At 48.9% G+C, this 14,638-nt stretch overlaps 1 protein-coding gene across 1 annotated transcript in view; it reads right to left on the bottom strand.

The window, feature by feature from the left end:
• The window catches only part of LOC142580082 (uncharacterized), a 115,981-nt gene that overhangs the window by 75,979 nt on the left and 25,364 nt on the right, over window positions 1-14,638 (bottom strand). The window contains exon 5 of the mRNA XM_075690855.1: window positions 6,493-6,765. Within this exon, the coding sequence (XP_075546970.1) occupies window positions 6,493-6,765 (273 nt within the window). The remainder of the gene's footprint in view (window positions 1-6,492; window positions 6,766-14,638) is intronic.

Genomic DNA, 14,638 nt, shown 5'->3' with positions numbered 1-14,638 from the left:
ATGCTGCCCGGCATCATTATCAATCTTATCAAGCTTGATAGGACCAGTATAAAGAGTTATCCCTTATCAGCCATTATCAGCCTTATTGGACTAGATCCGATCCTCATGAACACTTGTCAGTTTTTATCAGCCTTATCAGACTCAACCCGGCTATTATATACCCTTATCGGCCGTTACCAACCTTATCGCAATCGATCCAATCCTTATCAACCCTCATCTGTCCTTAACCTTATCGGACATGATCTGAACCTCATTAACTATTATCGGTCGTTGTCAAACTTTTCAGCACTGCTCTGATCACCATAAGGCCTTGCCGCTCTTTAAGCACCTTATCCATTTGCATAGAACCGTTATCAACCGTGATGAGACCCATATAACCCCTCATCACTCTTTATCAACTCATTCACTGCTTTATCTGTCAGTGTCACATGACGTAAAGCACATAAGCCCTCAGAGATCGGTGGCATTTCGGTAGTGAAAAAAAAAAGCCCCAGCGGAAGGCACATCCCGCAACCACCAAAAAGCATCAGGGATGTGGCGTGTCTGGCATTAAATTTTGGCAAAACCGGAATTTTCCTACGTCTGCAAGGCTCTAAGTCGGTTATTCATGTGGTCCACGAGATGGCTCTTATTCCATCATCACCAAATCTTGCAAGAAAGAGTTTACAGAAACAGTTCTACTTTGGACATTTGTTTTGTACTGCCAGTACAACACATTCATATGGTTCAGATATATTCACCTTGTGCAAGCATGGGCGTTTAGTCTGGTGGGTAAAAAGATTAAATTACGGGGTTTTTACGTGCCAAAACCACTTTCTGATAATGAGGCACGCCGTAGTGGAGGACTCCGGAAATTTCGACCACCTGGGGTTCTTTAATGTGCGCCTAAATCTAAGCACACCGGTGTTTTCGCATTTTGCCCCCGTCGAAATGCGGCCGCTGTGGCCGGGATTCGATCCCGCGACCTCGTGCTCAGCAGCCCAACACTAAGCCACTAAGCCACTAAGCCAATAGCCACTAAGCAACCACGGCGGGTAAAGAAGCTCTGGTGGGTGAGACACACAGCTTTGGAGCGTGGATTGTAGGTTCAAAACTCACCATCGCCAATGTTTTTTCTTTCAAAATTATTTTGTTTTATGCATTAATTTCTTTATAATGATTCGTCTTACGGGACAGATGGACGGAAGGGTTTCCTCATTGAGTAGGCATAGAAATGCTTATGCATTTAAAATTGCAACTGCTCCCTGTAACAGCAACTTCGCGCAGTTTACAAAATTTACTCTGGCATAATAGGAGAGTGTGCATGCGCGATGTGCAGCCAGGCATAGCGCACGGGAGAGTCCAAGTGAACAAGGAATGGCTGGCACTTGGTCGGCGTAGTTGGGTATAGTGTCGAATTTGCATGCCTGTTGCTTGCTTTTCTGCCTGTCCTTGGTTTCGTTGCGTGCGATGGGCCCCGAGTCAAGTTATACGTATGCTGCGGAACAGAGAGTTTATTTGCTCACAAAACGTGAACGCTGATCAGACACCAATAAACTTTGACATGGCGATGAGTAGGAAGGTTGAGGAAAGAGGTGAACACAGCATGCTTGTCAAAACAACAGGTGCTGGAGTACAGCACTTCAACATGATGTTTGTGATAACGGCAGATTGTTGTAAGCAGCTGCGAGGACAAGCTGTTGTAGAATCGCGATGTGGATGAAGTGGCCAACAATCTGGGCAACAGGTCTGATGGTTCTGATGCAGAGTAAAGTAATGCATATGCAATGCCAACGAGGAATCTGCCATGCGAGTGTTAGCCAAAAAGAGGGGACTGGCTGAAAAGCTGGCTCGCAGCTTCAGTAAGTTTGAGGCTACTGTCATCGCTGCTAGGCTGCGGCAGCATCAAACGAACATAACAGACTTTTGTCGCATGAAGTGAATAAATACTGCATGTTCTTGCCCTTTCATTGCACTCTCTCTGAGTTCCGTTTTTGACAGGTAAGTGGGCGATCTCATGCTATTTCGGTTAACCAGTACTACCATTTAGTAGATACCTTTTCCAAGCTCCGGCCAACTACGGTTTAACGATGTTTCACTGTATTACTCTTATTGTGGTTTGGGCATTTACTTATTGCGCTGATTCAATCAAGCACTTGGAAAGAAATTGGCATTTTGCAAACACTTTTTTTCAAAAATAACTTGGGAGGTAAAGGGTTATGCGAACCCAAAGCAACCAAGTCTATCTGCTACACAGAACACTAGTTGCCTTGCTTCAATGACAACCTCAGGCACTATAACAATATATTTTATGGTTTCACACCTACTTACCATATTTACTCGATTCTAACACGCCCTCGATTGTAACGCGCATGGAGCAGGACTGGGAGAGGGCCGTTAAAAGTAGCGAACTCTCAGTCCAGCTCTCAGCAGTCCAGGAGGCCTGCGAACGGGTGGAGGGCCACGGTCTTCCAGTACGGGCGTGGGCGCGGCCAGCAACCGCGGCAGACCCCCTTCGGGGGGTGTCTGATCGGGGCTCTCCAGGACCAAATAAAGTTCATTCTACCATCACCCGTATTCCGCTACCAAAAAATTAAAGAAATGAAAACCTCGATTGTAATGCGCACCCGTTTCTCATGACCAAAAAAAAAAAAAAAAAAGAAAAAAAAAAGAGTATAGTACTGCGCACTTCGTGCTTTCATATAGAAATACTACTGTCTCTCATTTGGAAAAAACAGATTTATTCCCAATACACTAAAGTTGCAATGAATAAAAACACAAATGGAAGTGGCGTACCTTGCCGCCAAGATTTTTTCTGCGCCGGTACGAGTCACGTGGGGCAATAGATATCACTCATCGTCCCTATCAGACAATTGCCTATCGCTATCAACAGACGAAAGCATTTCATCCTCTGTGCTGTCCATGGCATTCAAAATCCCGCACATTTTTAATGGTGGGCATGAATTCGTGGCAGCCACTGACAAGCCATTCGGTGTAGAGTGCCCGAATTCTATCTTTCACTGGCTTGTTCAAAGAAACATTAAGCGGCTGGAGCTGTGATGTCATGCCGCCGGGTATCACGACAAGGTCAGTGTTGCATGCAGCCAGCTTGTCTTTGATGCGCTGGTCAAGGTGGCACCTGAACGCATCGAGCACAAGCATCCCATACAGACCCAAACAGCCGCCGGGTCTCTTCCGCCAAACGTTATCAATCCAGTCAGCGACCAAGTCCGTCGTCATCTAACCTTTTTCCATTTGCACGCACAATCATGCCACTCGGAAACACGATTCCTTCCAGGAGCGTCTTCCCTCTGAAGATAAGATACGGGGGCAGCTTGTGCCCATCCACAGTGCAACAAAGCCTTGCAGTGACTCTAGTTTTATTGTGACCGGAAGACAAAACGCACACTTGCTTCGCCCCCTTCTTTTCAACGGTTGTGGTGTCAGGCATGTCAAAGTAGAGCGGTGTCTGATCAGCATTTCCAATCTGTCTGAAAAGGTAGCCGTTTCTATGGCGCAACTTGAAAACGTACCGCTGAAACCTGTGCCATTTCTCTCCATATTCTTCTGGCAATATTTGGCATATCCCTGTCCGCCTTTGAAGAGAAAAGCCTTTTCTTTTCATAAAGTTTGATAGCCAGCACCTTCTCGCTTTGAAGTCACTTCGCATTAGCCCTTTCTGTAGGGCGAACTGCATCGCCCGTACTTTGAGCAGATCGGTCGTCACAGGCCACTATGCCGCTCGCTGCTCTTGCACGTATTCCGTGAGCAGCTCTTCTATTTCAGTGAAGTGGCCCTGCTTCGGTCCACTGGAACCCTTCCTTGTTGCTTTGCAGGTGAAAATATTCTCCTTCTGTTTGCGCCAGTCCTGCACACAAGTTTCGGGAACTCTGAACACCCGTGATGCGGCCCGATCTCCGCGCACATGATAACTTTCCTTTTAAATGCAGCATCATGGTGGACTAGGCGTGTCATTGCAGTTGGCGTTTCCATGCTGTTTGAATAAACGCAGAAAACGGGAAGACAGGCAATAGACTAGTTTACACCAGCGCCTGGTAGCATGTATAACATGGTAGTACCGTATTTACACCATAGTAAGTCGACCTCTTTTTTTTAATTTGAAAATCTGGAGTGGGGGGGTCAACTTACAATAAAAATCAAAACATGGCAGCAAAAAAAAAAAAAAAAAAAAAAAAAAATTGAAAGAGCGAGGCCAACGGATATCAGGGAAGCTACAATGTAGTTCCAATTTTATGTTTGCTCTACGGCCTCCCCCGTAGCTTGCCACTATCCCGTGCGTTTGTTCGCTTTTTGGAAGGATTTTTCAACATTTTTGAGTTTTTACAGCGCACACAGCACTCATGTGGGGATGTCAATAGTTCATGGAAGTGCCGCTGTTCCAGTTGCGATGGTACCAACAGAACAGCAGCACTTGCAGGGAGTATTTGTAGTTGTTGTTGTAGCCTGTCACACGTGTGGCTCCTACCCCCGATGGGGGATTGGCCAAGAAATGTATTCATAGTTCATGGAAGAGCAGACACCGCTCGTGGCTTGTGCAAGCTCGCGTGTTTCTCTTTCCCTGTAGCTCTTTAGTTTCATGCGTTCGATTTGACTGCCAGGCCACGTGCTACATCCGTGTTTCCTCAATCGTCATGAGTGCTCAGAGTCCACTAAACATTCGGCGCTCGTTCACAGCAGCGTTGAAGAGGGCTGCCATCCTTTACGCTGAAGAAACAAGTAACTGTGCAGCGGGCCGCAAGTTTGATGTTTCTTAATGGGGGGTGCGAGAGTGGCGAAGGCAGCAAAGCAAAATTTTCACCTGTGAAGGCAAGTGAAGAGGTTTCCGCGGGCTGAAGTTGGGACGCTTTCCAGAGCTGAAGGCCAAGCTTGTGGCGTATGTCACCGAAATGGATGATCAGACCCTGCCAGTGACGTGCGGCATGGCCATGAGACAATTGTGGATCTTTGCCTTTTAAGGACCTGCTCTGCCGAGAGTATGAGTGGCTGTCGGCAGAAGATTGCAAACTTACGCCAGCTGAACATGTCAAAAGAGCTTCCCTGACGGCTCTGTCTGGTTGGGTGCTTTCAGCATGGACTTATGTATGTATGCAAATGCGGAATTTCGCTGGACGGCGACCTGCTGCGGGACCGTAACAGCAATGACGATGGCAGCACTAGTGAGGAGTAGTAGTCCAGTGACCATGCCAGCTACTAATAAATTTTCGTTATGGAATGCGGGTATGCTCTCCTTTTTTTTCCCCCATGTCACATGTGATATGGGGGAGGTTGACTTACTATCAAGTCGACTTACAGTCGTGTAAATAGGGTATGCACATGGAGGAAGCTACGGCAGCTAGGCTAGAAGCACGTATGAGGTGGCCCTTTTTCAAATGCCGATGGCGATACGGTAACGCGGATTTAGGGTCATACTCAATTCTAACGCGCATGCAATTTCTGGACCCATTTTATTGGAAGAAAGGTGCGCGTTTGATTCGAGTAAATATGGTACATGCAAAAGTGGACAAAATGCATGCGTCTTTAGCATAACACAGCACTCATAATGCACAACTGAACGAATGAAAATGAACAGGCGACCTAAAGAAAGCAAGGTGGACATACACTAATTCACAAGCAGGTAGCTTCACGCTCAGATATAAAACAGCATGCTGTGTCATGAATCTTAGTCGAACAAGAGTGGTGACTGTCATGTGCAGCACCTCAGCGGAATGCATGCAGCTGTACAACAATACCTGCCTTCCTGTTTTTGCTCGTGCCACATCAACCGATTAATATAGATTTATATCATCTATAAAAAAAAAAAATTAGAAACGTCAAATTGCCCTGCACAAGGCATGACTGGTAATAAAATCCCCTCCAATGCTTCTTGAATGAATGCTGCAGTGCTACAGTTGACCTGCCGGTAGGCACCAAGCCCTTCCTTAAAAATTCCTTAAAAATTAAAATCGCTGCACATGTAGTTCAAACATTAAAAGAGGCATGTTTTACGCTTTCTAGACCTAGAATAAAATCTCAGCTGTGTGCAATATAAGTTAGAAAAGCTTGCAACAGACACTTTGTGTGCCGCCAACTGTCCAAAGTGCATTCACCTCATGTTGCTTCAGGCTCAGAGGTGGCTAAAATACCAAAGTTGGTTTGGGGCCCTTTAATAAGTAGTTCCCAGTAGTGCTTGTCCTCGTAGCTTTGCATTTGTGTCTGTTTGCCGCTTTGCACTGAGCTCCCTCGGTCAGAATGCAAGATCAACTAGTTTAACAGCCAAAAACAAGAGTGTGGTTCACAGGAAAATGGCAGCTTAAAGAGATTAACAGTGGCAGAACAAGGAATGATGTTGAAGCCAACGTTTCTCCAAGTTCTCTTGCCTTTGCCGGGGCATTAACTGCCCTGGAGACAGGTCTCCTTATTTAAATGTTGGCTTCGGCAACATTTCTTGTTTGGCTACTGTCAATCAGTCTTTCAACAGTTCTATTCCTTCTACAGCTATAAATGTGTGCGCACCTTTCGGTGCAGTTCCTCCTCGAGGCGTCGCTCCTTCTCCTGTTTGGTGAGGGGCCGTGACTCGTCGGACCGGGTGGGCGCCAGCCGCTCGATGACGACCGGCTCGTGCTGCTTTGCGTTGGCCAGCTGGAGCAGCGTGTGGTAGTCCACAATGGGGGCTGGCCGTGGGGTCGCCTTGGGCGGCGGCGGCTTCTTCTTCTCCTCGTCCGATTGCTCGCCAGTGTATAGCTCGTACTTGCGCTTGCGTGGCTTGCGTTCTGGTGGTTCCTGCTTCTGCAGGGCAAAACAGCAACCTCCAGCTTGATACACTGCTTAGGTTGCTCTTTTCGCAAAGTGCACAGTGACAGAGAGCATTACAATGTAAACGTAGTTGCTGCACCTCCACTACAATTGGTATCAATTAGGCTTGTGCAAATGTACAATATTTTATAATATTCAATCGAATACTAAGCTATTTAATATTCACTCTGGCTTGAATTTCATTATTCGAAATGAACCAATGTATGTACTTTACGGGCATAAGCTGCACACCCAATTACCACATCCCAGAAAGAAAAAATGTTTCCATATAACCTACTGAAGTAGGTTATACATAGAAATCTTTGTAAAAACAGCCTCTATTTGCAGATGCACAAACACCCATGCCATACATTCAGCCAGGAGCTCTGTCCCCCACTTCTATGGTGTGGGGATGCGCGACTCTCATGCACCCCCTAATGTGTTGTTGCATCCCCTTATGTGTCGTGTTAACTGTAATCCGGCTTCTCCACGTAGCTTAGTGCCCGCGGTGGTGGGTCTGGTTGCAGTGCATTACGAGAGATGGTGCGAGTGTGGCGCTGCTAGCGTCACCTAATGACGGGATTGGTCGAGTGTGACAGGGAGTAGGCTCTTCCTCTTTGGCTCCAGGTCGGCAAGCGGTGCGGACGTTCCGCGCGTGCGCCAATCCATGCTTCTGCAAGAGCGTCTCGCGAGGCCTACACCGGAATGGACAAACATAATCGTTCGAACGCGCCACCATTCACCTGACCGTACGTGAATGACCACGTGTTCATGTCCAGCATCGGTGAACATATTCGCTCGCTATCCGGTCACAGTGAGTTGGAGTTTCTCGATTTGTAGCACGCCCATCGGCATGTTTTATGGATAGCAACTCAGCTAGCAGGCATTTGCGTATTAAAGGTGCAATAAATGCCCTTGTGACTGTTTGCACTACTGTGTTGTCGTTCCTTTGTCCCAAAAACACGGCTGAGAACCCCACAACGGCAATGTTGATAGTGGAGAATGGCATCATGAGCCATGTTGCCGTGAAAGCCCTATTGGAGACAAAATTCGTGCTGCCGTGAAAGCACACCTCAAGTAGAGTTTTACTGCTGAATAAAAGAAACTTTTGGTGCCTGTTATACATGAACGAATATAGTAAATTTTAAAACATGTATAATCGACAGCATTGTCGATTATACATGAGGCATGGCAAAGACATTCGTTTACAGTCACCTACTGATTTCTGCACCTGCTCAGTTATTCAAAGATATTGTGTTTGCAGCAGCTGTACGGCTGCTGTAAATACATAATATCTGGCTCTAATGTCAAGGTTTGACAACTATTCAAACTGTTCACTTTGGCTTCGCTTGGAAACATAGATATTCGTAGGAAAATGAAAACAACTTGTTCACCTTCATTTCTACTCCTGAAAAGTACATTCGAACAAATAAAAATGGAGCCGAGTTGACCGAATGAATGCATACACTTTTATTGGACAACCATATATTATATATATATATATATATATATATATATATATATATATATATATATATATATATATATATATATATATATATATATATATATATATATTGTAAGGAAGAAGAAGTGCACCGTGCAGAGCTCCGCAGCTGGATCGCCAATGCTACTGAAGTGGGGCTCGGGCTAGACGCTGTTCCTGGTGTGACTGGCTAAGCCTACGGTCTTCTTGTCCGCGTCCATCGTGCCGTCCACCGTCTCGGATTTCTTTGCCATAATTGGTGGAGGTTTGCTGGGTCTCCTGTCATCCTGGAATTGCGCAGTCGGACTCTCCCTGCCATCATGACCACCGCAAGCGCCACGAGCTTACCACCACCTGCTCCCCAGTCCTCCGTATGCCCCGGCACACTCCCATCTTCAGCGGCACTGACGACCACGACATTGATGACTGGCTCTCATCATACGAACGCGTCAGTCTGAACAAAAAATGGGATGACATCACGAAACTGACCACCGTCCCTTTTTACCTCACCGGAATTGCCCACTTGTGGTTTCGGAACTATGAAAGCGAAGTCCCAAGCTGGACGGTGTTCAAGACAAAGTTCAGCGAGGTCTTCGGCCGCCCTGCTGTTCAAAAACTTCGTGCCGAACAGCGTCTGCAGTCGCGCTCCCAGCAGCCTGGTGAGACCTTTACCAGCTACATCAAAGATGTCATCGATCTCTGTAAACGCGTCGATGCATTCGTGATTGAGGGCAATAAAATCAAGCATATAATGAGGGGTATCGACGAGGACGCATTTCAGATGCTCATTTCAAAGAGCCCCTCTACTGTTGCACAAGTTATTGAACTGTGCCAAAGCTATGACGAGCTCCGCCGTCAACGCATCCTCACTCGCCATCCTGTTCCCCATCATGAATCGTTGTCTGGCTTGACCTCCCCTATTCACAATTCCACCCTCCTCTCGCAGATCAAGGCTTTCGTCCGGGAAGAAGTAGCTTGCCAGCTCTCCCTCATCTCCAACCCGGCGGAGTCAAGTTCGTCCCTTAGTCCGACCTTACGACATGTTATAGAAGAGCAAGTGTCCGAAGTCCTTCCTCTGGAACGGCCGCCTCAACCCACCGCCCCATTGACTTACGCTGATGCCGTCGCACGACCACGACCGCCGACCTTCTGGGCTCCGCCTCCGATGCCTAGCCCTGTTTTTACCCCCACACCGCCACGACCTCCAGCCCATCGAGTAATTAATCTCTGGCGCACACCGGACAATCGGCCCATCTGCTATTCGTGCGGTATTCCCGGACACGTTGCACGCCTGTGCCGCCGCCGTCCACTTCAGCCACGTGACGACCCACGCACAGCCGCGTACAACTATCCTTTGTCTTACGCTCCAAACCGCGATTTACCCCTTCCCCGCCCAAGCCTTCGCCCAGTTTCCGACCGTCGTTCTCCTTCTCTTTGTCGTCGCTCGCTCTCCCCGATGCGTCGACGTCCCTCTAGCGCTGACCCGGAAAACTAAGTGGCGCAGTTCCCGAGGCAAGAACTGCGTCATCGTCGCAACGCTCAAGCCCTCTTCTCTCACCGCCCAATGTTATTGATGTCGCGGTTGAAGGTGTCTCTGTGCTTGCCTTCATTGACACAGGTGCCGCCATATCTGTAACTGCCAAAAAACTATGCCGCTCAATACGAAAAGTCACGACGCCTTTCTTTGGTCCTTTACTCCGCACAGCCACAGCACAGCACATCCAGCCGGTGGCTGCGTGCACCGCCAGACTTGAAATTCAAGGAGTGGTCTACACAGTCGAGTTCGTCGTTCTTCCCTGCTGTTCCCACAATATTATTTTAGGTTGGGACTTTCTCTCCCATCACCATGCTGTTATCGATTGCTACCGTGCAGAAGTTGCCTTCTTTTCGCTTGGCAATGCCATATCTGATGACGTTTCGCTTTCCTGCACCAAGTTGTCCCTCACTGACGACATCCATATACCTCGGCACGCATCCGTTCTGGCACCTGTATCCTGTTCCGTTGCCTCCGACTCTACCGTACTCTTCACGCCTCCCACTGCTTTCGTTCAGCGCCACTTCTCACCACTCCCAACTGCACTGCTTAGCCTTCAAGCCGGTGCTACTCACCTTCCTATACACAACCACTTCCCATTCTCGATTGCGTTGCTTCGTGGTGAATCTCTCGGCAGTGTGGAGCCTTACGACACCATTACCACGTCGGAACTTCCTGTTGGATCGTCAGAGGTCAACACCCTCTACTGTAGTCCCGTACCTGCCACATCGCCTGAAGACGTTTTCAGCCACGTCATTGACAATGCCTTGAGCCCCACACAACGCCATGACCTTCTCCGTCTTGAGAAATTTCGCCCTGCTTTTGACAGTCATAGCACTTCTCTAGGCCGAACGACTGTATGTCACCGTATTGATACCGGTTCTCACTCATCGGTACGGCAGCGACCCTACCGCGTCTCATCGACAGAACAACGCGTCATTGATGAGCAAGTAGGTGACATGCTAACGCGTGGTGTCATTGAACCGTCCGACAGCCCATGGGCATCGCCAGTTGTTTTAGTTAAAAAGAAGGATGGCTCAATCCGCTTTTGCGTGGATTACCGCCGCCTAAACAAAATAACCCGAAAGTATGTTTATCCATTGCCGCGGATCGACGACGCCCTCGACAGCTTACAAGGTGGAGAGTTCTTTTCCTCCCTCGATCTACGCTCTGGTTATTGGCAGGTGCCTATGGCTGCAGAAGATTAGCCTAAAACTGCTTTCATCACACCAGATGGCTTATACGAATTTCGTGTGATGCCATTCAGACTTTGCAATGCGCCCACAACTTTTGAGCGGATGACGGACACTATTCTTCGAGGCCTCAAATGGAACACGTGCTTGTGGTGTTTGGATGATGTAGTAGTGTTCACACTAGATTTTCCTACTCACCTTCATCGCTTGGAGCAGGTTTAATGCTGTCTCAGTGACGCTGGCCTTCAACTAAATCTGAAAAAATGTCACTTTGGGGCACGCAAGCTGACAATTCTCGGGCATGTCGTGTCGAAGGACAATGATGCCGCTCCCTGATGCCGCTAAGCTACGTGCTGTTAAAGAATTCCCGAGGCCAACGTCTCTAAAAGACTTGCGCAGTTTCATTGGCCTCTGCTCGTACTTCCGCTGCTTTATTCGAAATTTCGCTTCGATTATGGCACCTCTGACAGAGCTCTTCGGGGAGACCCCAATCTTTCCGCGTGGTCCCCGACTTGCGATGATGCCTTCGCGACGCTACGTCGCCTGCTCACAACACCACCGATACTGCACCATTTCGATCCAACTGCTCCCACGGAAATCCATACGGATGCTAGCGATGTTGGTCTTGGCGCTGTGCTCGCCCAGCGAAAGCTGGCTGCCAAGAATATGTTGTTACTTACGCGAGCCGCACTCTGACAAGAGTTGAAGCGAACTATTCCGTCACGGAAAAAGAATGTCTCGCGATCATCTGGGCCATCACAAAATTTCGCCCATACCTGTACGGCCGGTCCTTCAATATCGTTACCGATCACCATGCACTTTGCTGGTTGTCGTCTCTCAAGGATCCCTGCGGCCGCCTAGCCCGGTGGGCACTGAGGCTCCAAGAGTACGATATCCGGGTTGTCTACCGCTCAGGCAAGAAGCACGCCGATGCCGATTCCCTTTTGCGCTCGCCTGTCCACGCCGACATTGTCAGTGTGTCCGTCCTAGACGGCCCACTTCCATTCGCTTCTGTCGACGTGGTTTTGGAGCAGCGCAAGGACTCCTGGATTTCATCTTTGATAGATTACATCTCTAATTCACCTACACGCCCACCATCCCGAGCGTTACACTGACAAGTTCCATTCGCTTCTGTCGACGTGGTTTTGGAGCAGCGCAAGGACTCCTGGATTTCATCTTTGATAGATTACATCTCTAATTCACCTACACGCCCACCATCCCGAGCGTTACACTGACAAGCTTCGCACTTCGCCATCCGCGACGGAATTATCTATCGTCATAACTACAGTTCTGACGGCCGCAACTGGCTGCGTGTAATACCTCGGCATCTTCGCACTGATGTATGCGCTGCTTTCCACGCCGACCCTCAGTGCGCACACGCTGGTCTCTTCAAAACCTACATCAGACTACGTCATAGGTTTTAGTGGCGTGGTATGTACACATTTGTGCAAAAGTACATTCACTCTTGCACAGAATTTCAACGCCGGAAGCCTTATCCTTGCCGCCCTTCTGGACCAATGCAACCTTTGCCATGCCCTTCGCGACCCTTTGACCGGGTTGGGATAGACCTCTACGGGCCTCTGCCATACACAGCTGCTGGCAATCAGTGGGTCATTGTAGCTGTAGACCATCTCACGAGGTATGCAGAAACGGCCGCTCTGCCAGCCGCGACGGCTCGTGACGTTGCCTCCTTCCTCCTTCACCGCTTCGTTCTACGTCACGGCGCTCCCCGCGAACTCCTGAGCGACCGTGGCCACGTCTTTCTCGTCGATGTCATTCAAGAACTTCTCGCTGAATGCCGCATTATTCATCACTGTACCACCGCATATCACCCGCAAACAAATGGATTGACAGAACGCTTTAACCGAACTCTTGGTGACATGCTTTCGATGTATGTCGCCTCCAACCACGCCAACTGGGACCTCATACTTCCCTATGTCACGTACGCCTACAATACGGCACCCCAGTCAACAACGGGCTTTTCTCCCTTCTTTCTTCTATATGGCCGCGAACCATCATTTCCCATTGACACTATTCCTCCTTACCGTCCCAACTTATCGGAGGGTACACCTGTTTCCGAAGCCGCCCGGTATGCAGAAGATTGTTGGCAACTAGCTGGCTCCCTTACAACGCAATAGCAAGCCCTACAGAAATTTCGTCCTGACGACGGGCGCCCCCACCACCAGTTTTCGCCTGATGCTCTCGTTTGGTTGTGGCTGCCTCCTACTTCGACACCAGGTGTCTCCTCCAAGTTTGTATCCCGATACCGTGGGCCCTACCGGGTTCTACAGCAAACTTCTCCGGTGAACTACGTCATCGAACCTCTGACGCCCCCTACGGACCTGCGTCGCCGAGGCCGCGAAACTGTGCACGTAGATCGGCTCAAGCCGTATCACGAGCCCTTCGTCCTCACGACGCCTTAGGCCTCCTGTGCGGCTCCATCTTCAGCGAGGGGGGAAGTTGTAAGGAAGAAGAAGTGCGCCATGCAGAGCTCCGCAGCCGGATCGCCAATGCTACTGAAGTGGGGCTTGGGCTAGACGCTGTTCTTGTCCGCGTCCATCGTGCCGTCCACAGCCGTGTCGGATTTCTTTGCCATAATATATATATATATTATATATATATATATGGAACGCAAGGCACGTAGTAACCTCTACATCTCTCTCCCGAGATATGCTCACAAGAAACACCAAACACTTCACAAGTCAAGTCTTCTCGGAGTCTTGACGTCTGTTACCGTAGTCTGCTTTTTGTGCTCCTCGCGGTTTTCACTCCGAGCTGACTCATCATTGTGTCTGAATAGGGCACTAGATGCATCCTATTACGCACAAGCACCGCGTTGGGTGTTTCCACGATGTAGGAGCGGGGCTTGGAGGCTGGGGTGAGACCACACGGCATATCCTTATGTCTCAAACCCACACCGTATCTCCCGGCTGCAACGGAGGAAGGACGGCTGCGGCATGACAGCGATCGAAGTCGTTTTTCTGCTGCGTTCTCACCTCTTTGTCTTGGCACCTGACATCGCCTGGCACAGGCCACTTTGGTTCCAGGCTGTCCACTGTCTTGGGAAGCCTGGTTCGCAAGCTGCGACCCAACAGTAGCTGCGCTGGGCTGAACCCTGTGACGACTACAGTGTCACTGTACGACAGAAGAGCAAGAAAAGGATCGTCTGCTTTAGCAAACAATTATTTGATCGTACGCACCATCCTTTCAACTTCCCCATTTGACTGCAGGTAATTTGGACTTGAGGTGATGTGTTGGAAGCCATAGCGCTTTGCAAAAGCTGCAAAGGCATGTGAAGCAAATTGCGGTCCATTATCACTTCGTACTACTGCGGAAATGCCAAAACGAGCAAAAATACTTTTGACTGCATTGATGACCGCTTCAGAGCTCGTGCTTCGCATGTAGATGACTTCAGGGTAGCGAGAACGATAATCAACTACTAGTAGGTAGTTGTGTCCCTTGTACCTAAACAAGTCCAGTCCTACTTCTTGCCACCTTTGTTCTGGAGTCATCGTTACCACCAATGGCTCACTTCTTTGCGCTCTTATGGCTGTACACTGTCTGCGGCAAGTGACTCTGTCTCGCATTTGCTGCGAAAGTCCATACCACCACACGGAGTCCTGGGCCCTTAGGCAGCATCGGTTAATTCCCTGG

The sequence above is a fragment of the Dermacentor variabilis genome, chromosome 4 (genome assembly GCF_050947875.1).
Source record: "Dermacentor variabilis isolate Ectoservices chromosome 4, ASM5094787v1, whole genome shotgun sequence".
In the NCBI taxonomy this organism is placed as follows: domain Eukaryota; kingdom Metazoa; phylum Arthropoda; class Arachnida; order Ixodida; family Ixodidae; genus Dermacentor; species Dermacentor variabilis.
This window is presented reverse-complemented; position numbering and strand designations above follow the sequence as displayed.